The sequence below is a fragment of the Pezoporus wallicus genome, unplaced genomic scaffold, assembly GCF_028554395.1.
Source record: "Pezoporus wallicus isolate ANWC-B61680 ecotype Strahan unplaced genomic scaffold, APGP_CSIRO_Pwel_v1 contig_818, whole genome shotgun sequence".
Classification (NCBI taxonomy): domain Eukaryota; kingdom Metazoa; phylum Chordata; class Aves; order Psittaciformes; family Psittacidae; genus Pezoporus; species Pezoporus wallicus.
The window spans coordinates 4,592,716-4,615,874 of NW_026636248.1; the positions used below are offsets into that span (position 1 = coordinate 4,592,716).

Genomic DNA, 23,159 nt, shown 5'->3' on the forward strand with positions numbered 1-23,159 from the left:
AATGCGCTAACCTACTTTCTGACCTTACAACTGGTAAAAACCTGGTATAAAATCCCACCATATGATGAATCTTCTAAGAGGTGACATCTGAATATATTGCATTTCCCATTACTTTATTTTTAATGAATCCTGAAGACTTTATTGATGAACAATCAGTTGACATTTTCTTCTGCAATGTTTTTTGAACCACTAACGTTGGAACTGTTTTATTGTGAATTACAGTCTCTATTGTTAAGTTTCCCAGATATTAAATGACCGATTAGGTTAATTTCAAATAACTGTCTCTGAACAACATGCATTTGTAATGGATCTACTCTTAAATTTTTTTTTTTCTCAAAATATAAAAGACAATGTAAGCAGAGTTCTAATAAGAGGGAAGTGTTAACGTTTAGGAGAGCTATTTTAAGGAAAATAGGATGCACACTGCTGAGAAAATGTTTCAGATACTAAGGCAGGCCTGGTAAGTGTGGCAATCAGCACATATGTACAGCTGCATGTATAAATCTGCTTTCAAGTTTCCACCCTGATAGATGATACCCAAAATCTGCAGTGATACCCAGCACTCTGAAGATGAGCCATAACCAATTTCTAATGGCAGTTACTTCATACTCCAAGGGGAACACTGGCACTACTGATGTTGGGTTACATACTAGGAAGCAGACAAAGCAGAATTATACCAGTATATTTCAGAAGAAATGTATATATTCCAGAGAATTTATGTGAACAATCATATTTAGACACAAGACTTCAAAAGTTTAGGAAATAATTTGTATGTTAACAATGAATAAAATAATAAACATTCATTACTTACAGAATATTGACAATGTAAGCTAGATTCATTATACAATATACCTCTTGCAATAATAACGTGATATCTGTTCTGTGTGTGACTTTTTTCCTCTCTTGCCTCTGACTATTTCAGAAAGACAATGACATTATTTAAATTTGAGAGAAAAATGCAGGAGGAAATCTCAGTGTATCTCAACAGAATTTTGTAGATATAACCGCAAAAAAAGCAACTGCAAGAATAAATGTTTCAAATGACAAAACCAAGAAATACAGAAGTGGTTGAGTGTCACTGAGCCTCCACATCTGGAGAAACAGTATCCTGCACTGTGCTCTGCTGCCCTAGGCTCTAGATTCCCCTGAGCTATGACTTAAAGGTGAATTCAAAGGAGGTGTTATTCCCTAGCCAAAGTTGTTTCCTTTAGAAAGGATCTCATATGCAGCAGCTTGGACTTAATTCTAAGATCTCTGGTCTGAGGGAGCAGTGGACTGTGGTGCGTCCCTCATGTATGGTCTCTTACCCATCAGCTACTAGGGTCTGAGATGACCACTCCGTAACTATACCGTGTCCTACACTTTCCTCTAATATTCCAGCAAGGACAATGGAATACTTAGGCTAAATGGACTTACGGGTTAAACTGCTATGGCATTTCTGTTTTGACATTCTGGAAAATCCACATACAAGCTATTTTGTAACATGCAACATATAAACCTCCCAATTCTTGCCTGTATTTCATTTCATGTTCTCATTTATACATATGCAAAAAAGCAGAATGGTAACATTTTCCATTGCATTACATTCAGGGATAGATAAATGTAATAAAGGGGAAAAAATGGGGAAATAGGCACCTAAACCACATTATTCCTAAAAATCTTGCTACAAGTTTGTGCTTTAACGAAGCCGTAAGTACATTACAAGTAAGATACATGCTCTGACCACTCTGTTTACTTTGTTGTTTATTCTGTTTACTTTGTTGACTTCCTTATCTTCCACGGCATTTTATTTCAAAATTCTGGGCTGATATTTCATTGGAGAAAAAAACGTCTGTAAATTCATAGTTTAAGAAACTAACACGGATATCTGCTAATATAACCTGAGATATGTTAAGAATTGGATGTTAAAGTTTTCTAAATTTAGTAATTTTGACATTTTGTAAATTGTGTGAATGATTTGCCTTTTTTTTAAGATTAAAATAAAGTTGAAATCAATCATGGAAAATAGCAAAAACTTCTCAATACAGTATAAACCACAAGGGAGCACATGATTTAATGACAAAAAGATGCATCTGATAAGATAATAATTTGCTCAAGGAGAGATCTGGGTTGCGAATACAGCTGTTTCAAAAATCTAAAGCCACAGGCAAGAAATTACTTAGTTTTCGTATGTAGATAAACTGGTGATAGACCTCAGAAAAGTGCATCAGAGAAAGAAGTATAGAATGAGGGCTACTTCAAGACTGAAAAGAAAAAAACGCCCCACATTAAGAGATGGTGATGATTCCCACAAACTATTGTTGCAAAGACTGAATCAAAAAGATTTAGTAATTAGACTGTTCAACACAGCACCTTTCTTTATCAGTGACTCAGTTGAGAAAAATATCTTTTTATAACCTGGTTTAGTTCACATTCATGATTGTTTTGTCCACATGTAACAAATTCCATGGCACTGACCTGGACTATCTGAATGCCCAAAGGTACGGGCATGCAGCCTTCAGTTATTTCCAAAGCCTGGTACTGCTTTTAAAACACAGGTTCACAGGGGGAAGCCTACTTGTACTTCAGTGTGATTGCACTGCCTTTGTATATCAGTATTGGCTAGTTTGAGGAAAGTGAAACAAGGCGTTTTAAGATGACATAAACCATAAAAATTAGCAAAAAGTTTCAATATATTGTGATGTGCTCAGATCAGTACTAGTTAGTCAGTATGAGGTTCAACGTTTGCAAAATTAGCTAAATTCACTTACTTTGTAATATCAGATCTTTTTCAAGGGGAAAAAAACGTACTCAGACAAAAGAGCAGAGAGGTATTGCCTAGCATTTGCATATTATTACAGTCAATATTACTGCAAATCCATCTGTACAAGTAGACTCCAACACCCACATTTACCCCCACTGATGTTAAACTGCATGTGTAGATAACGAAACACCTGCATGGATCACTTAGCAGCATCAGTCTCACAGCAGGGAGAAAAAGACAGTAAGAATGCATGTCTTCAGGACACTGCATGCTTTCTCTGTTGAAACATGCAAACTAAAAAGCATGAAATGATCTTGGCTGCTCTATAGCACATAACTGTCTGAGTAACTCCTTTTACATTGGCCACGGTACCTTGCCATCAAGTTTTCAATATGCTAGGCAGACGATTCCTGATGATACTAGCCAACCTGCATTCTTCTCATCCAGCAAGAGGTCAGCAAGACACAAGCAGCATTCTGCTGAGTTTCATTGTTCCGATATACTTGTGGGCTGGGGAATTTTGTATTAAATCGAAGAGACATATACCTGCAATGAAGATTCTACACATGTCTTTCACAGGACTAAACTTAAAAAAAAGATCACCAGCAAAAGCCCTTAATATTTCCAATGGGACCACGTTGACCAAGCTCCTCCTGCATGAAAGTGTGTAAAGGAGACTAGCAATTAGTCCCCTCAACAAAAGAAATAAACGGAAATCAGTCAGATGTTGGCTACATCTCTTTACAGGAGATGCAGAAGAGCAGCTGTTACAGTAGGGATTGTTGGGATTTCTTGTGAAAGTCAGTAGCAGATGTCACCATCTGCTTCTGCCTTCTCTGTGCCATAGGGGCAAAAGGGAGACTGAAAGCTTATTAAGATGTAACAACAACAAAAAAAGTTCAAAAGATACCCAAACATATTTACAGTGAGTAGGGGAACTTCTTACCCCTTTTCCCTGGCAAACCTGTGATGCAGATGCACAATAGAAGTAAAGAACATTCCTCATTCTCTTTAAATCTTGATTTATTTTATTTTTTTTCATTTTAATCTTACTACATGTACTTTGACAACATTCAGCCTGCAATCTAACACCTAGCCATTTCCTTCTCAGCTGAAAGAGATCACAGAAATGAGCAGTTGTATCCTTTCCCTCTGGCTATACAGCGATGGTCTGATGACAACTGCTTTACCAGGGTTGGTATCAGACAAACAAAAATTCCCTGCTGAATGATCTACACAATGATGTCATGTGTGGAGGCAAAGTATTTATTACTTAGGGGAAAAAAAAATAGAAAACCCAATAAAAAACAAACAGAACTTCTGCTGAATTGTGTCGGGAAACACGCTGTACATGTTTGTACATCTTGGCAGATAAAGATCAGATGAGGCAAGCAATGAAGTGGTTAACCAAATCAGAAAGTTATCTCAGACATCCAAAGGCACATCTTGTAAACCTCACATAACTTCTTACACAGAACTAAGGAGAAAAAAAGTATGGGCTTGTCTGGGAAGAAACAAATGACACTGTCAACAAAGAGTTTGCTTTCTCAGACAGAAAAGAAGGTATTAATGAGATCCAGAGCCCAGCAAAAGAACAGGAATCTTTTCCAATGGTGTATAAAAGGTTTGGATCAAGCCCCAGCTTTCCTGAAAACTAGACTTGCTAATTGCCTCACTCTTCCACTGTCAAAACCACCATCTCACTGAACAGAAATATGCTTCCAATATTGCCAAAGGGCAGACGTTTCCACACTGGTAATACTGGGAGCCATGTTCAACCACCACCGGCAACTTGATGGCCATCACCTCCCCAGTTTGGTATCTCATGCAGAAAAAAAAAACCAAAACAAAACAAAAAAACCCCAGCATTTTGGGAAAGGTTTGTAGATTTTCCTTTGTTTGTTAATTTTCAGAAGCAGAGGCCACCTTGTAGCTTATTACCATAGTACAAAGCATTTCGCTTTTCATCTAATGTCATATTCAGATAATAAATAAGATTCAGAAATGAAAGATCCCATTATCCTTTGGCATTGTCAGAAATCAGCAAATACTTGAACTATACCTGGATAAATTGACAGAAGTAACTGAAGAGAGCAGCTTTAGCAAGGTATTTTCCCGAGACTATTACTGGAAGTACTATGCCAGATACTCAGCTGGCATAAATCAACATGACCCTATTTACTTTGCTGCAGCTGTGTTGATTTATCTGAGCTGAAATGCATGTACTGGTCAAAAAGTGACTATTTTGTCTTCCAAAACGATAAAATTGACTGAGAAATGAAGGGTAGTACATATAATACAAAGAAAAAATTAGAAAGTACTATAGAAAGGCTCAAAGTAGATGTATATTTTATTATGATTAGTCTAACATAGCCACTTGTTTTACTCCATGTGAAATTTTAGATAATATTATCTGTTACATATATATGTATCTCTTGAGTATGGACCCAAGTATTCATGTGGTTTAGTAATGCTGCACCTTTACAGAACTAAGATGTAAGGCTCAGACAGTAGGTTCAACCAACTTGGAATTTATCACTGGTGTTTTTTGTAAAGTCACTGTGGCTGTCAGAATATGAAACATCAGACTTAAAAGCAGGCTCACACAGCAAACTTAAGTGCTCAGATTTGAAGTATGGTGTCATATCTCAAGAACTACTCCTGTTACGGTCTTTTTCTTAGAGAGCAAGATAAAAGTGGAAAATCAAAGAAACTTCTCAAAGCCAGCACTTCTCTCAAGCCTTGGTAATTTTGAGAAATTGGAAACCTCTCATATTAGACTTAAGCACTCTTTACCCTTATGAACTCTGTAGACTTCCCTATTATTGTACAGGCTACATGAGATTAACTATTGGTGCTCCTTTCTGAGTTAAAACTGAGAAGGATAAGGAGAAGAATTGGTATTCTGAAGTAAGAGGTGTATATTCCTAAATTCCTTTGTCAGGGAAGCAGCTCTTGAGATTAGACAGCTCTTACTTTCACTAGGCTTGTATATTGCTGTCCCAGCAGTACAATATCTGAACATTATATGAAGAGAGATCATGAAGCAATCTCTTTACAATTGTCTGTTTGACTCAACCTCAATGACCAGCTGCTAACAGCCACTTGGCAGGCAACTGAAACTCATCATTCTTCACAAAGAGTACTGGTATGACAAATGCAAATACTTCTGTATTTGATCACAGTCCACAACACAGGCTGCCAGGTACCAAAAATTCATTCTGCTCATCCTTATCACTGCCTTACAGTGTAACACACCTTACAGGTCCCTGCCTACAAGAAATACTAGGATTTGTCTCTTCACAGTCTTCTCCTATACACACGTTCACTGTAGGAAGCTTACATGAATTTTCAGAAGTATGATTAACACTTAAGATATGGGGAAAAAATATGTACTATCTGTTGGGACAGATCAACTCTGCACCTCAGCAAGTGGCACTGCCACACACAGCCTTTTGCTCTCTGCTGATTCCGAGCTATTTTATTTCGTGCAGACAAGATGTGCTTAGTATCACCATCAACTGGACATCGCCATCTCATCAATTCATTGTAACACTAGATCAGCTGGAACAGTAGCATGTAATTGCAATATTGGAATTAAATATGTATTGGTTTATTTAGGCATTCCCAACCTTTGAAATCACTGAGTGGGGGTGAGGGAGAAGGAGGCCAAACCATAGCGCATTTTAAAACTTTCATGTGGATTACCAGCTCTGCATAGGAATCAGAAATCCCAGCTAAACTCTTTTCCTCCCAAAGCACCTTTGCAGTCTTCAGAAGCATTACAAAAGTGCTGAATGCCTGAATGGCTTTTAGGAAACAACCTCAAAACTACTTTTCTTCCATTACTTCTCTGTATAAATTTTCAGAGTTTCTCCCCTAAAAATACCACAAAAATGGCACTGGGCTGTGGTTACAGTCGCTTTCATGGCATGTATGCCTGCTAAGGCACACAGAGCCAACCAAAACCATCTTAAGACAAGACTCATGGCACAACAGGGTTAAAACTACACCCAGCATATACACACAACAAAAAGTACAGCCTGAGACCTCAAAGCACAGGCTTGTGTTCTCCATGGAGACATTAAATGTGCTGAAAAGAGACTTCGGATTGGAAGCTCCATTGCAGCAGTGTCAAAGCTGGAACAAATGTGAGAGGGCTCAAAATAGCAACGAGCACTGAAGTTTTCCTCCTTCAAAATTTCACAAGGCTATAGAGAAGCAGCAGCAATGGTAAATGTGTTCCTACAGTTTCCATCTCATTGCTCCTTAGTGTTACTAGAAATCGTGCCAGGCTACTATTTGTCGTTTCATATTCCTTCATTCTTTATGTTGGTCAGAATGTTTTAACTGCACAATGATAATTCAGAGCAATTTGGACCTGAGTTTACAGCTCCCCAAGAATATCTCTCTAAAAGAAAGCAAAGTACTAGGGCTTCTAAATGAAACAATCATCTAGTGAATTTGATTCCTTTTTCTAATTTTGAACTTGTACTGTCATCTGCTCCTGTGCACCAACTTCTACCATCGTTTGGCGCACCCCCTACTGTAAATGCTGCTTAGTCCGTGTACTATGAAGTTTCGCAGCTATGACTCCCAAAGACTGAAATCAATATTTAAATCCTTCTGACACTCACTCCTTTCTTTTTTTTTTTTCTCAGCAGAATTGCAATTATGGTCAATTTTATATTTGTCTGTATGATTAAAACTATTATATTTTTTTGCCAGACTATAATTTATATAATTGCATTCCTGTAAAACTTGAAGTTATTTCTCATTTAGAAATAGACCACAATGCCAGTTTTCTGTGTTAAAGTTTAATTTTAGAGTGTTATCTAAAGTCACAGTACTTTAAGGGCAGAGGAAAACTGTCATTTTACAAAAGACTTTTAATCAACCATGGACTCTTACTCAAACTAAATAACAGTATTAATTGTTCTTGAAGGACTGCAAGAGGAAAAGGGATGATTAAGTGGAATTTAAGCTGCATTGCTATTAAGGATTTAACAGCCATTTTAAAGCCATGTGTTAAAAGCCATCTTGTCACAAGTTAGGGGCTACAATTCACAATTTTTTCAAAGTATACCAGGCTGTACTAATTAGCCTTATGAATTTAGAGGGTCTATTATTCCTGCCTCTTAATGTGACATTTACGCACAAATAAAAATCTTGAGTACAAGTCACACTTGAAATTGCGTCTGTTATGCAGTTGCCCTCCTAAGTGTTCAGAAAACCTGCCTTTTAAGGTGTCATTTTTACATTTTAGCCATAACTGATGATCAATATAGAAAGAAAACTCAGGGATGTTATATTGTTGCAGTCTCTTGAGAGCAACGATACACAAAATGAGATACACAAGCCTCCCTCCATCATCAGAGGGTTACAAAATGATGCTTGAAAGGGAAAGGTGCTGTTCTGCAGGCTCTGAGACTGCCAGAAGGGCTATATTAAACACTGTGAGCAGGCTACAAATCATGACACCCTCCCTACAGAATTTTGGCAAGTTTAAATGAAACCTGTGGATGCATTGTTTCATTTTTCCGGTCAGATGCACACAAAGTTGGGAACAGTTTCACATGGATTTTCTAACCTCTCCTGGGGCTTTCATGATTGAAGAGGATGCCATTCACAGCAAACAGATTGTAGGCCTCTCTGAAGTTCACCACAATCCAGTAGGCATAGAGTTTTGCTGCTCCTACAAAAATAATTTTGAAGTGTTACATATATCCACTGTGCTTGTACACAGCTCAGACAGGCATACACATCTCTCCCACACACAAGTCCACATTTCAACAGCAGAGTGCATTAGGATTTGATTCAGTCCCTAACTGCATCACATTTCATATAGAAAAAAATATCTGTCCCAATAAGCAGCATCTGAATGGGAAAATACTCCTATTCTCTGCAGCCCCTGAACTGGCCAGGAAGCACTAGGGCATTTTCTCACTGTTTTCTTCTGCACACTCAAGCACTTTTTCTTTTACAATATAATTAACACAGCCAGAGCGTGTGAAATACGCCACAGTGGTGACCTTTGCTAATAAAAAACAAAAAAAAAAAAATTGCTTTGGAGGAATAAAAACAAAAATCTGGTGCCTTAACACTCAAATTGATTTGAAACTTTATCACCAAAGTCCTCCATGCACATTGCTTTAATAAGTGTTTCAAATTTCATGCGAGTTCATGAAGGAAGACGTGAGCTCCTGGGAGTTTCTCATTTAGGCAACAAAAAATATGAAACCTTATCACTTCAGGGGTATCTCACAACCCTTTGTGAAGGAAGAGCTGCCCTTCCCCCTGTCTCTACAACAGCTCCCTACCTCTGCACTGAATGAACACGGTCTTGTGAAGTGAGATGCTAATTTCCAACCCACAGGCAATGGCAGCAAATACTTTTTATATAGTAATTCATAAAGGCATGCCTCTTGACATGTCTAGTCACTTTAGCTCTATCGCCAGTCTAATCTCACACCCAAATGACTTCAGCTCTGAGACATGAACAGGGAGAGTAGACAGACAGACACTACACACACACTGTCAGTGATCCTCACCGTAAGGCGATCTTGGGTAAAAAGGGGTGGTCTCCTTTTGCGGGATTTCTTGCACTTTTCCAAAAAGTTCACTGGTGGAGGCTTGGTAGAACTTCACAGAGTTGATAAGGCCACAGGTCTTAATGGCATCTAGGAGCCGTAAAGTGCCAACCCCATCAACATCAGCAGTATATTCTGCTAGGTCGAAAGAAATCTTGGGGAGAGAAAGAAATAAGGAACCACCAACTTTACTAGGGAACCAGAACATGCTGTGATCATGTACAACCAACCAAAGTAATACATCACTTGTAACAGACTATCTAGACACTTTAGTACAGAGTAGATGCTCAGTTTACAAAAGTACCCTCAAAGGATTTCTAAGAATAAACAAGAATTCCATAAATAGCAGAACCAAAAGGCTGGTGTTCCCTGATCTCTCTCTCAGGATTATTTTCCCATGTGAAGTAAGGGGTAAGCCTTCTCACAGTGGAAGCATTATCAGGCACTGTCTCACCTCCGCAGCTGCCAATTTTCACAATATTCACTTGGGCTTAATATCTTTGCCACACTTGAATTTGGTTAAAATTGTCAAAAATACGTTAAAAAAATTGACAGCACAATAGCACAAACCTGTTAAAAAAACACACACAAACTTGAACAAGGTCCAAAGTTTTGGAATTTAAACACACATCAAAATGGAAAGAAGACTAGAAGTATCTGCTGTCAAATGACATACCACCTAAGGTGTGCAAGAGCTTTAGCACAGAGGTTAGAGGGATGATGAAGTGGGACAGCAAAGGGTGGAGATATCCAAAAGAAACCCGATATCTTCTGCAGCTGACATATGATAATAAACAGTATGAACTCATGCACGCTGCTGGGCCAAAACTCTTCTTTCTCTCCTTGCTCCAGTAGTTCTCAGTTATTTTTATAATGAGCTTGATTGTGGCAAAGGCCACAAGAGAATGATTGTGTTTAAGTTTTTGGAGTGTTTCAAAAATATATTAATTCTATTCCTGACAGTTAAAGAAGAAAACAAAAAATTAGAAAAGGAAGCTGAAAGTAAGATATGCGTTGCGTCCATCCTAATTTGTAGGCAGGAGTGAAAAATGCTCGGAAGGGAGCTCACTCTCCCTGTTTGATGGGTACAGGTTGGCTGTTTGGATGTGCTGGCAATGCTCTTGGACTCTAAAGGATTTTCTCCCACCAGCGCCCATCCCAGAGACATTTTCCTTCTTCCTTCTACATCCTCTCTCTAATCTAGAGATTCTGCTTATGCCAGCTCTTGGAAAAAAGTTCCCTGTTTATATTGCCAACGTTATAAACAAGTAACGGAATGGACCTTTAAGGCAATCTCCATTGCCACAACCCAAGCAAGAATTAACCTACCTATGTCCCCTCTGGCTTATGACTGACTTTCACGAATGAGCCCTAGAGTGAAGGCAACATTACAGTTTGTTAATATGATCTAGGCTAAAGGTTAGAGAGACACTACCAAAGACAGAGAGTACAAATCCATGATCCCCCCTTCATTAGTCTTCAGAATAGGGTAACTACTATTACAATAGAGAGTAAATGACCATAGCTGGACAAGCTGAGTTAGTGCTGTGAAAAATAACCTGTCACTTACCAGCTATTTTTTCAGGCTCCCTGCAGATTCAGATATATAGTTCTGTATTAATTTCTCCTGTTAAGCCACTTCCATATTCAGCAATCACTACAGATTTAAGGCTTATTTACACAGCAGATGACATAAAAATAATAAGATTAATTTGAATTTGCACTTTTTTTAATTTAATACAGGTATGAAATAATCTAAATTGTGTTACTGAGCGCCAAAATCAAAAAGGTTCTCACACAGTTTTGATCTGAAACAGCAAAATGGTATGGCTGAAAACAAACTTCATTTTTTTGCTTTTTACTAAAACTCAAAAAAAAAAAAAAATCTGACATTTTGTTTGGTTAACCTGGTATGACCCAGCTGAAACTGAGAACTTATCTATCGAGAAATGCTGAGTATTTCTTGTTTTAATCAGTTGGACATAAAGATGACAGCCACTTAAGGTCTTTCAGCTTGTCCTGGGTTCAGCAGTAGCAGTCATTTTTCTCCTTCTTAGTAGCTGGTGCAGTGCTGTGGTTTTGACTTTCAGCCTGGGAACAGCGCTGATAACACCAACGTTTTTAGTTGCTGCTAAGTAATGTTTACTCTGACCAAGGACTTTGTGAGCCTCATGCTCTGCCAGGGAGGAGGGGAAGCTGGGAGGAAGCAGAGACAGGACACCAGACCCAAACTGACCAAAGAGGTATTCCATACCACAGCACGTCATGCCCAGGAGGTAGAACTGGGGGCAGTTACCCAAGAGGGTTAGATCACTGCTCGGTCAGGCTGGGCAGTGGCTGGCGGGTGGTGAGCGGTTGTATTCTCTTCCCTTGTTATTTCCCTTATCATTATTATTATTGGTGGTAGCAGCAGTGGTTTGTGTTATACCTTAGTTACTGGGCTGTTCTTATCACAACACCTGGGAGTTGCATTGTTACAATTCTCCTCCCCATTCCTCCAGGAGTGGCGCAGGGGGAAGAAAGGAGGGGAGTGAGATTGAGACTGCGTGGTTCTGATTTAGGGCTGGGCTTAAACCACGACACAGCTTCACTGTCAAAGTCTTGCAAAAACATCTTAACAGGTGATACAAGTCAATAATGCACTAATGAACAGAAATCATATATTTACCATATAGCTAACACCTTCACATATTCACAGTAACAACCCAGCTCTCTAACTAAAGGCAAAACACTAATTGTAGCAGAACCAGGAATTTACCTATATTAAGGTACTCTTTCCAACAAACAATCTGCTAAAAACATCAACCCAAAATGCAATTATTGCTTACATATTCTACTACAAAGTATATGACACATATAACTAAGGTGGTCTTAAATCAGAGATCCCAGATTACAAGATCTCTTAATCAGAGTGAGCAATGAGCCTGCAGTAGCAGCCCTGAGAACTGCTCTCCTTGGCTGATGCAGAGGCCAGTTTCACAAGAGATGCTTTCCCCTTTTGCCTTATGAATGACCTCAGTCTTCACCTAGAAAAATCACTCTCTGGGGTCTGAGGTAATTGTGCCTCTGCACTGGCTGGGTCTGCGCGTCCCTGAGAAAAAAAAACACCAGCTTTGTGCCTGTTTGGTGGTTTTGTGAAGTGGGCTGTTGATCACGAGGGACAGGGCTCAGATCACTAAACTAATTTCATTTTGGAGTGCAGGTTAGACTAGAATGGCATTCATAAAAATAAAAAATGGTTTTATCCACTGAAACCTCCAACACCAAAAACGCTGGACTGTTAAGACACTCTCTGTGCAGTGGGGCAGTAACATGGCAAATACAGATTAGTGCACACTGGATTTTAATTTGATTCTAATTCAAACTTAACAATATAAAAGAGTTTTATAAAATACTAGATTAAGTAGTTACAAATGAAGCAGGGAAGGAAAAGGTGCTGAGTTATCCATTACCACAGTTTTTGCCTCTCCTTCTAAACATCATTTTGTACAGGACCAGCAGAAAGATGGAGGTAAAAAAATAATAATGTAGGGACCTCATTAAGAGGGATGTGCAAAAGAGAACTGACATGTATGCACAACACACACACAAAAGGCCATGGTCTGAGCTATAGAAACCAAATACAGAATCATATTCTTTAGATGTCACTCATAGAAATAATCTTTGCTGGAGCACTGATCTCAATGGGACTGCCTGAGAGAGAGTAAAATAGAATCATAGAATAGTTAGGGTTGGAAAGGACCTTAAGATCCTTTAGTTCCAACCCCTCTGCCGTGGGCAGGGACACCTCACACTAAACCATGCCACCCAAGGCTCTGTCCAACCCGGTCTTGAGCACCACCAGGGATGGAGCCTTCACAGCTTCCCTGGGCAACCCATTCCAGTGCCTCACCATCCTCACAGTAAAGAACTTCCTCCTTATATCCAATCTAAACTTCCCCTGTTTAAGTTTTAACCTTACCCCTTGTCCTATCACTACAGTTCCTAATGAAGAGTCCCTCCTCAGCATCCTTATAAGCCCTCTTCAGATACTGGAAGGCTGCTATGAGGTCTCCAGGCAGCCTTCTCTTCTCCAGGCTGAACAGCCCCAACTTCCTCAGCCTATCTTCATTTGGGAGGTGCTCCAGTCCCCTGATCATCCTCAGATCTTCATGGTAATTATTGTAAAGGCAGGTGTATGAAGGATAAAACCAAGTCACTTTCTGGAAGAGTAAACATTTATTCAGTAGATTAAAAAAAAAAAAAAAAAAAGAGAAAGAAAAGCAGGTAATACCTGCAGATGAGAGTTTTCAAACAGCCTAATTTGTGGCATCTTAAGTGACTGAATTAGGAAGATAGTCTTCCTGTACAGTGGTGAGTCAGAGCAGAAAGCCTAACAGCTTTTGCTCATGCTTTGGAGAAACCATATATACACTAGTTTTTTAATTTAGCTACCTGAGATAGATGCTTCATTTTAACCTCAGAATCCAAAACTATCAGTTACTGTCAACTGCATAAAGCAAGCCATGCAACTAACAACTATTTTTGAAGACACCACGGGGAGTTTTTGTAATGACTGGAGTAGGGAAAAGAAGCTTCTTTGTCTGGCAGAAACTTTAAGCCTGAAAGTTTCCTCAAAGAATATTGAGGGCACAGATCCACTGCTTCTTTGCCCTCTTTGGACAGACTTTGTGACAAAGGGAAAGCATGACATACCAAACAGAAACTGTCTACTTGGAACACATTAGCCTGTGTGACCTTGGCCCTCCCTTCCCATGTACAATGGAGACACTCTGCTTTTGCGGTTATCATTATCATTATTCTTTATAATCACCAGATTCAATCTCTACAAGAGATTTCAATTTAATAGAGCAATGTTTTAAATATGATGTTTCCCAACTGATCATTCAAACCCAAGCTTAGCAAGGTCTTTAACAAGATTTAAAAGCTTACTGAAAACTGTCTAAATGAAAACATATGGGTCTTACCCTCCACAAGAACACATTCCTATCATGTCTGTGAGTACTATATACAAGACTGCAGACTTAATAATACTTGCATCTGACCAACAAGTTGTCAACAGTGGTGATATTCTGAAAATTATCAATTTAGCACACACACAGGTTTGGCTTTGTGAGATACTTCCATCTCTGTTTTGCCATTTGGAACAATCCAACAGATGGGCTGCAATCATATTAACTGCTAGCTTTCAACCAAAAATAGTGTGTGCTAGCAGAATATGCTTCAGCGCTCTAACTAAGGAATATAAATAACAATTTGAAGGTTCATCTATTTCTTACAGCCTTCTCAGTTTCAGAAGATGGGATTTCTGGAAAGCTGGTGTTACAAGAGGGAAGCTTATATGAAGCTTATAATAAGCATCTTTGCTCTCTTGAAAAAAAATCATAGAAAAACAGCCTAGAGTAGATTCTTTTGATTTATCAGAGTAGAAGATATATCAGGTCTCTTTAAGCATTAAGAAAGGTTTACACTGAGAAGCAAATCACAAAGCAGAAAAACTGCTCAGAAATGTTTCAAGTCTCACAAGTTTCCAGCGGTTACTTTTTTGTATTCTTTAAGATCAGTTCTGTTTGCTTTGAATATTCAGTGTGCCTTCCACTGCCAATAAAAACCACTGGGATCACTTATATCATCTCAGTAAACAAACTGCTCAACCCGTAGGAACAGGCATGTAAAGCATAACATTCCAAGTTGCTAAATCCAATAAAGACTATGGGCCAAGCATTCCTATCAAGTCCTAACACACTGGAAATAAATTTTTTAAAAAATAAAATCCTACAAATTTTAGGAAATCTTAAGAATTTTTGGGGAGCTGGGCACTGTCAAGGGGATGGGGAAGAATCAATATATCTACAAAAATGTCAGGTAACCTACTAGGAGTATAATGACATTTTTCTTTGCCCCAACCCCTTAACTCATAATGAATGCTTAACTCATTGTTCTCTCACCCAATAAAAGTAGTTAAAAGATACCAAAATCCCCCAAACAACTACATATTTTTTATTATATAGAAAAATAATCAATTCGATAGCTCTGAACTGCTTATTATTAAGCAACACCATTTGTACGTTAAAGACCTATTCGACTTCTTAGCTAGATAGAAAATGACTGAAAAATAATGACTGAAATTCTGGATAAAAGAAATGTGTGTTTCGTAGATTTATCCTCTTTCCTATTTCTTTCCCTGTTCTCACATTAATAAAGCAGAAAAAAATAAAGTGATCTGTATAAAATTAGAGCAATTTGAGAACATGATTATAAACAGAGAATTAGAAAGGAAAAAGTTCCACAAGTGGAAGCAGAAGTCAACAATTTTCCTAAAATTCATATTAGCCCAAGCTACTCACAATATAGCTGCAGCACAAGAGGTTGGATAACTTGCATTTTGAAGTCATTCATGATGCAGAAGAATAAGCTGTGCAGCTGATAAAAGATGTGCTTCTCTGCCAGTTCTTACACTGAGGTCCCAGTGGGTGAGTTCCACTGCAGCTCTATTGTACTATGAACCACAGACTGAGTGACTGGAGAGGTTTCTTGACATAGAAAAGTTTGTTTTTGACATCAGTGAGCTAGTACTTCACTTTCACCTCTAAGCGTAAAAACACAAACTAAAGTGCAAAAATAAGCTATTTGCTGTTTAGGGATCTTAAACGACTCTTCATGGTCTTCATGTTCAAGCAGTCTGTCATAAACCACAACAAACTGCTGTAATCCCCTGTTGTCTGAGGGACCAGCTCAGTCTTCTACAAGTAAGCCCAAAGTAGTTTTTGTTACACACAAGAAAGAGGAGCTTGAATGTAAACCTGTGCATTGCCCGAAACACACATCTTTGCACCTTCAAAATGAGCACAAATGAGGGGGGAAGCACAGTTGAGTTCATTCATGGCTCCCCACCATCCATTTCTCCATGTACACTGAGATCTGGAAAATGCCTGTCATGAAAAAAGGGGTGATATGAAGCAGAAGCATCACAACAGAAGTGTACTTTTCAGTCTGAAAAAATTACTTGGGATAAAAACAGCAGCAAAAACACACCACCTTCCACTACATCCCCAAGCATCAGGCCCAGCAGAATCCAAAAGCAGCTACTATCTTTCAGCTCCACAACCACCAAAAAATTAATGAACAGCTAAGTTATACTGCTATTACCCACACAAGATAAAACCAGAGCGCGGCTAGACTGAAGCAGCTTGAAGTCCCCAGCTATCTTGCAGCTGAACTTTCCTGCTGGAGAATCTTCCTTAAGCACCAGCAACTTTCTTTGTGCAGCTGAAATAGGATTAGGAAAAAGGACCCCCTGATATACGCCACAGTATGTATTCATATGGCTGCCTCTCGTGGTTTGGTTTGGGTGAGTTTTTCTTACAACTGTCCTCCTGATTAATTTCAAGTTCTTGATGAAAATGGTCTGAAATACTCTTTGAAGAAAAATAGCTTGGCATTATTAAAAGAGGATTCTTTTTCCCCTCATTTTGGGAAAAATACTATTTTTTATTGGGGGGGGTGGCAACTAAAAAAAAGAAAAAAATCACTAAAAAAAAGAAAAATCAACCCAAAACAGAGTACAAGCATGAAGAAATACTCCTTGAGTAACTGAAGTTTTGTATTTATTAAACCAGTAGGGGTTGATAGCTGGATTCATTATTTGGTGTCTTTAAAAAGTGACTCCTCCGTGGCAAACTGCAGGTGCTGTTGTAAATCCAGCTTTCGAGGTCATCATGTTCACCTTTGCCTCTAAAGCATCCCACTCGTATATGCCTGACCAGTTAAGAGGTATAGAAAAGCCACCAGTTGCCTTATATTTTCGAAATGTCAATGCCACAATTCTTAAATTGAAATATCCATGCTCCATTTTAATAAAGCAAAGTCTTGTACATCCTGTACAGTTGCCTTGGCTATTGACTATTGACTGAAAGGTGTGGGTTTGGAACAGATCTCCAAATAAAAGTAATTTGTAAACTGTTTATTCTTCTGTTTATTAATCAGCTAACTTAGTGGATTAAGAGAATTTAAAAGAGTTAATTTAAAGAGAGTTGCCCAGAGACAGGCCTGAAGGAAATGGACACAAGTTGAAACATGAAAAATTACAATTAGATATTAGGAGAAAATAGTTCTCAACATGGGTAGTCTAACACTGAAACAGGTTGTGCAGAAAGGCTGTGGCATCTCCACCCTCGGAGGTACTCAAAACTCAATCAATCAGACATAGCCCTGGGTCACCTGCTGCAAGTTGCCTCCACTTTATGGAAAGAGGTGGTCCAGATAGCATTCAGAAATTGCTCCTAAACCAAATTATTGCACAATTGTAAGACAACAGGGGATTACAGCAGTGTTTTTTGATGCTTAGACATGTAGCATCATCCGATGAGTAGAAAGTGGTTGTACAATGTGCACGGTTTTGTAGGACCGATTTTGTAGGAAATCAGCGATTTTTCTCTACTGAGGGAGCGAAGAATTGTTCACAGCAACTTTTCAGAGGCACACAGTCCAACTTGCTATTCATCATATCTCCTCCATGGAAGAGCACCAGATAGAGGAATGTTCAGATCTGATAGTAAAAAAATACCAAAGTGGAGGAGGAGAAGGAGGGGGGATATCACAGAACATGAGATTCAGTATGGCCATAAACCTTTGTCACAAAAATGTAACCTCCCCATTAGTTTTGCTTATCTTCTTATCCATTTGTTATTAATTTGATGGAACTGGGGAGTTGTCAGGGTTATGTGATGTGAGGGATTTATCTTGCAGAACAATCTCCAACCCACTGTTCAAAGTCTTTAGTTTCAAATTACAGAGATTAGAAAAGAAGCTTTACAAAAAGAACTGTTGATTCTTTATTCCTTTTCTGCATGATATTGTTCAGAGGTAGTTTGACAATATACATATTTACCCAAGCTTTTAAGCATAAGGCACATGCAGCAAAGTCAGCATGGGTTTTGATGCTTTAGATTTTGTAGCTTCAATGGCTAGTGACACTGTGATACCCTAAAAGCTTTCTTAAATGCTGAAGTCCAGCTGTGTCAGAAGCTTTAAATGCTATTTAGTGGAAAGACAAAAAAGGGCAACTCACAGAGCCACTAGAGAACATTCAAAGGGAGATGTAAAAAGATAGCCAATTCATTTCGCTTTATATGCACCAGGGGAATAGAGAGCTATGAATAAAATGCATGCAGGGAATGCAGTCACTTTGAAAGAAACAGCATCATTTTTACTCACTTTCACATATGTAGAAATTAATTTAAAACATACAGGTTATTTAAAATTCTAGCATGACAACTAGTTTATAGTATTATTTTTTTAACTTCTGATGCCTTTTAAAAAACTTTTTTCTTTGCTTCCTTGATGCTTTCAGAACATGTAGAAAGATGCTCTGCACAGAAGTGATAAAAACATCATCACAAGAAACAAGAAAGAAAAAAAAACCCTCACAAAACCCAACAAACCTTCACCGCCTGTTTGCTTTATGATTTTGATGGACTTTCAATGGATGGCAAGATAGATACTGAACTAAAGCAATAATCTACTATGGCACAGCTTTGTTGACAGTAATCTCTCTTCTCTTTGCCTTCCTAGCCAAAAAGATTGCAAAATATGACTTAACGCAGTGGACTCTCCCAAATGTTGATACAGCTCCCATGTTGCCTAGAAGCTAGCATTACCTGAATGTTTTGCAAATGACTACCTTTCTTGACTGTCATGTAGGTCGTACTCATGCACAATGTAAAGTCTCCCCCTGTTTATGGGCCATGCCAGAAGCCTTGCTTTTCCAACCAGAGAGAAATTATATGTTTTCAGCATTTATTATTTATCACTTAAGAAGATTATTTCCCAGACTGCAACTTCTCATGCCAAATGCATTGTTTTAGAAAGCTTAGAAGCAATTCAAATAACTGTTTCTCAGGTAGCCCTGAAGGACAAGAAATGCCCCTCCCTCCATGAGGAAATAAAATAATATTTCACATAATGTTTTTTTTTTTGACAGATTTGAATATGGACTAGGGTCTTTTTTTACTTAAGGGCATTTAAACTGGAAACAAAATATACTGAAGAAATGCAGAACCTTTGTAGAATAATTTCTCATTTTTTTCAAATTCAAGTAAGTAAAAATTTAAAACTTGGTATAAAATTAAAATCTTTTTAACCAATTTTTTTTGTTGTTGTTACTTTTCCCTCCTGCCCACACATTATCTACTGAACATTGTCTGACCAGTTCTCCAAGTCATATATGTCATTGTTTTGGGTTAGTTTTCTGGGATATATCCACCTAGTAACTGATGTAGCACAGCTCATGATAAAAAGATGAGAAAAACCACTGACTGCTGGCAGTCCTATAACTCATTTAATTCATTCTGACCAAGCTGCACACACTCTGAATGAAACATCTATTAGAGATATGACACACACTTCATAAAAACCCACTTCCTACAATGTTTAACAAAAGCTTTCACCTCTTACTCTATGGAAATCTGTAAATTTTAGCTTTCTAAAATTAAAAGCATTTTCTCCTCCTCCTAACAAGAATTGCTATCTCATTCCCTACAGTTAACCAGGGGTTGAAAGAGCTTCCCTACTTCACAAAGACATTGCAAGAAAAAAAATTAACTAGATGAATGTGCATGTATTCCTTATTAATGGGACCATAAACCCTATTAGCTGGACTGCCTGTAAATATGCCTGACTCGGCCATTCAGTTTGAAAGCTAAGGGTGCAGACACAGTCAAGTCGCTGCAAGAAAACAAATTACTATTTCTCTGTGGAGCCAAGGTAACTTTATCTGGACATGCTTTTAAACCACAGCAAATGCAAGGCAGAGCAACCTGTCTTAGCTGTCTCTTACTGTCAGCTACTCTAGAACGAAATCACTTAATTCATCACAGCCTAAGAGTGGACAGGTACCGCAGCTCTGATCGCACTTTGCAGCTTGTTACATTGTGGTACTTTGGTTGTAGCTGAGCTTTCAAAACAGGTAGGACTTCATGGAGACAAAGGAGAACATGAAGTTTTGACAAAATAAATAAGTATGTGCATAAACACGGGAAAAAAAAAAAATCATGCCTTCTGTCTTGGGCACAAGTATCTAGGAAACGTGATCTGCCCTGAGGTTCCCGGGGTGGAGGAGGATGGGGGGTTTCAGAGCTCAAAATACAACACCTGAATCCATGTGGCAAAGGAGATGCGTATACCATGTCAGCAAGCAAACAATGTCTGCCCCGGCTTGTGCACTCAGTCTATCCTTCAAATAGTAAAGTAACAGATATACCACTGTTAAAGCATCACAAAGCCACATCTTCTAAACAAATTTCAGACCTGTTCCTGTTCTGCTCACTCTCCTCAGTAAATCCGTATCTTCCTTGTTCACCATGGGGACTGATCACTTAAAATTCTACCTAATGTTACACCTCCATAGACTTAATTCTACTTTCTGGTTTGCCATAAAGCAACCGAAAACTACACCAACTCCTCTTTAGCTAGAATGATTTCAGCATAACCCAGACTTCTATATAATTAACTTCTAAGGCTTTTGTTCATTTTTATTGCAAGTGTGTTAAGAATTAAATTGGGATGGCTAATTGCATGGGGCAAATCTGGATGGATATGTATGTACTGACAAAAGACATGCTCCCACAGTTGCCACATTCCCAGTCCCTGCTCCAGTACTCCAGCAGGAATGACTGGGAAAATGAGTAAACATGCAACAGCATGTCAAGAAATAAGTCACCTGGGTTTGGGTTTTTGGGGTTGGTTTTTTGTTTTTTTTTTTTTTTCAGCTTTCTTTTTTGAACAGGGCAAATAATTGCCTTTTCTTCCAATGAAGGTTATTTGTGCCATTTTACTTAAAAATCTTACTCAAAGAAAGGAGAGCAATTCCAAAACCAATCCTTTTCTTTTTCTCCACAAACCCAGCAGCATTCTTTTCCTTCTACATGTTCTTGAGAGCAGCTGACATTCAAAAATGTTCTTTAAGTAAATACAATAGTCTGAGGTTTGCACTTCCCCCAAAAGAAAACCACGGAATCGTTTAAATTTATTAAAATTATAACCAACAAACCAAAAGAACCCACCACACCTTGAAATGCTAAAGCTGGTGAATCCTAGTAGATGAGCATTATACCCTCACCTGTAGTGCATGTACAGACACTTCATATGATTAATTTTAAAATCAGGGTATTAATAGCATCCACAAATACAGTAGCTGATGATGGCTTTGCTGGAAATGATGCAATAAACCTGTAGAAACAGCTTTCAGTAAACTCACTGTAGTAATATTCCATTTCAGGCAAGATGGGGATAGCAATAATTACACACCTCAAAGTGGACTGTGATAATTCATCCTATGTAGGAAGCTATAGGAACAAAATACACTTTTATCACTGCTAGCACTCAGATTTTAATGTAGTTATAATACTTAAGAAACCATGTGCCTTATATCTTCTCTAGTTGAATCCTTTCAGGGAGAACACTGCTCTTTCCTATGTGACAGTGAGCACTTTGAACCTAAAGGCGATCCCAGCATAAAACATTCTATTTAATCAACTCAGCTGCCTCAGAAGGATGTGGGTGGCTAGGTAGAAAAAAACATGTGTCTTGACAGGTATATGGGGGTAAGGGGGAAAAGGCCAAGGGGCAGAAAGCTGAAAGGGATGAGATCCTCTGGCTAAACTTTATTATTTTTCCCTTTTTTGAACAAGAAGGATGTTACTCTCCGAAAATAAATCAGTCTGTTAGATCTTCTGCTGGCATCACCTTCACCTTTACTTTATTCTTATATTTATTATTGACTATTAAAGCCTCTCCACTACAATTCTTAGAAAGTAATGAATAAGCATTAATTTTAAAAGGCAGCCTTGGCACTCACAAGATATGTTGATCGTAAATCCAAGCAGAACACTACAATTGATTTGGGTAATCTACAACAGTAACCTCAGCACTGTTTTTCACCTATCTCTTGGGTTCTGACAGAGACAAAAGGACTAGGAATAATGGCTGCTTTTCACTTAAACATTAAGGCAAATCATTGAGGAAGTGGAGACCTGGTATTGCATAAAATCAACAAGTTTGGGAGTTTCTACTCTCGCCCCTACTATATTACTTTAGTCCATCTGATTGTGCCCTAAGACAGCACTGAACTTTTTGTCTCTTCTAGTGTTAGAAGTTACAAGAAACCATATTGACACTTAAAAGGCAGTGCTCCTCTAGTGTAGTCCTCTATACTTGAGTGGGGCATTCAATATGCCAGTAAACCTCGCGCTCAAAGCAGCTTTGAGTTAAGACTTAACTGGCACATAAAAAACTCCATCAGCTTTCAAAGTGAATTTTACAGAATCAGAATGAGGCATGGTGGAAAAGCAATGTGGAAAACAAGCCTAAGCTGCCAATACATAGTGAACAAGATTAGTGGGAACATGAAATTTCACAAATAAGGTGAAGTCCTTAAAATTGTGTACGGCTGCATTTTAGTTTGAAAAGAATGCATAGCTCAGGCAGATTCCATGTCTCTATTGTATGCAAATATTTATTTCAATTAGCACTTTTCAATCATGGCTTTTCTTTTCTGAATGACTCACAGATAGTCAAGAAATGGCAGGATCATAAAACACATGCCAACAGGATGCATTTATCTTACAGAGAGATAAATGTGGAAGGAAACATGTAAATCTATCTTGGGATTTTTCTAACCTGTCTTTCCATTCAAATATGTTTTCTCTACATGCCTGAAAGCATCTATAACATAGCACACTCAGTTTTCATATCCTTCCAAGCAGAAGTATTCACAAAAATTTAATTGAAACTAAGGAAATTGTGTTTCCAGAGCTTGTTAGGCAGGC

The 23,159-nt window shown here is 38.3% G+C and overlaps 1 protein-coding gene across 1 annotated transcript in view; it reads right to left on the bottom strand.

The window, feature by feature from the left end:
• Positions 1–23,159, bottom strand: part of GMDS (GDP-mannose 4,6-dehydratase) — a 422,575-nt gene that overhangs the window by 252,256 nt on the left and 147,160 nt on the right. The window contains exons 5-6 of the mRNA XM_057399362.1: positions 9,295–9,487; positions 8,334–8,438 (exon numbers count right to left, since the gene is read on the bottom strand). Of these exons, the coding sequence (XP_057255345.1) occupies positions 8,334–8,438; positions 9,295–9,487 (298 nt within the window). The remainder of the gene's footprint in view (positions 1–8,333; positions 8,439–9,294; positions 9,488–23,159) is intronic.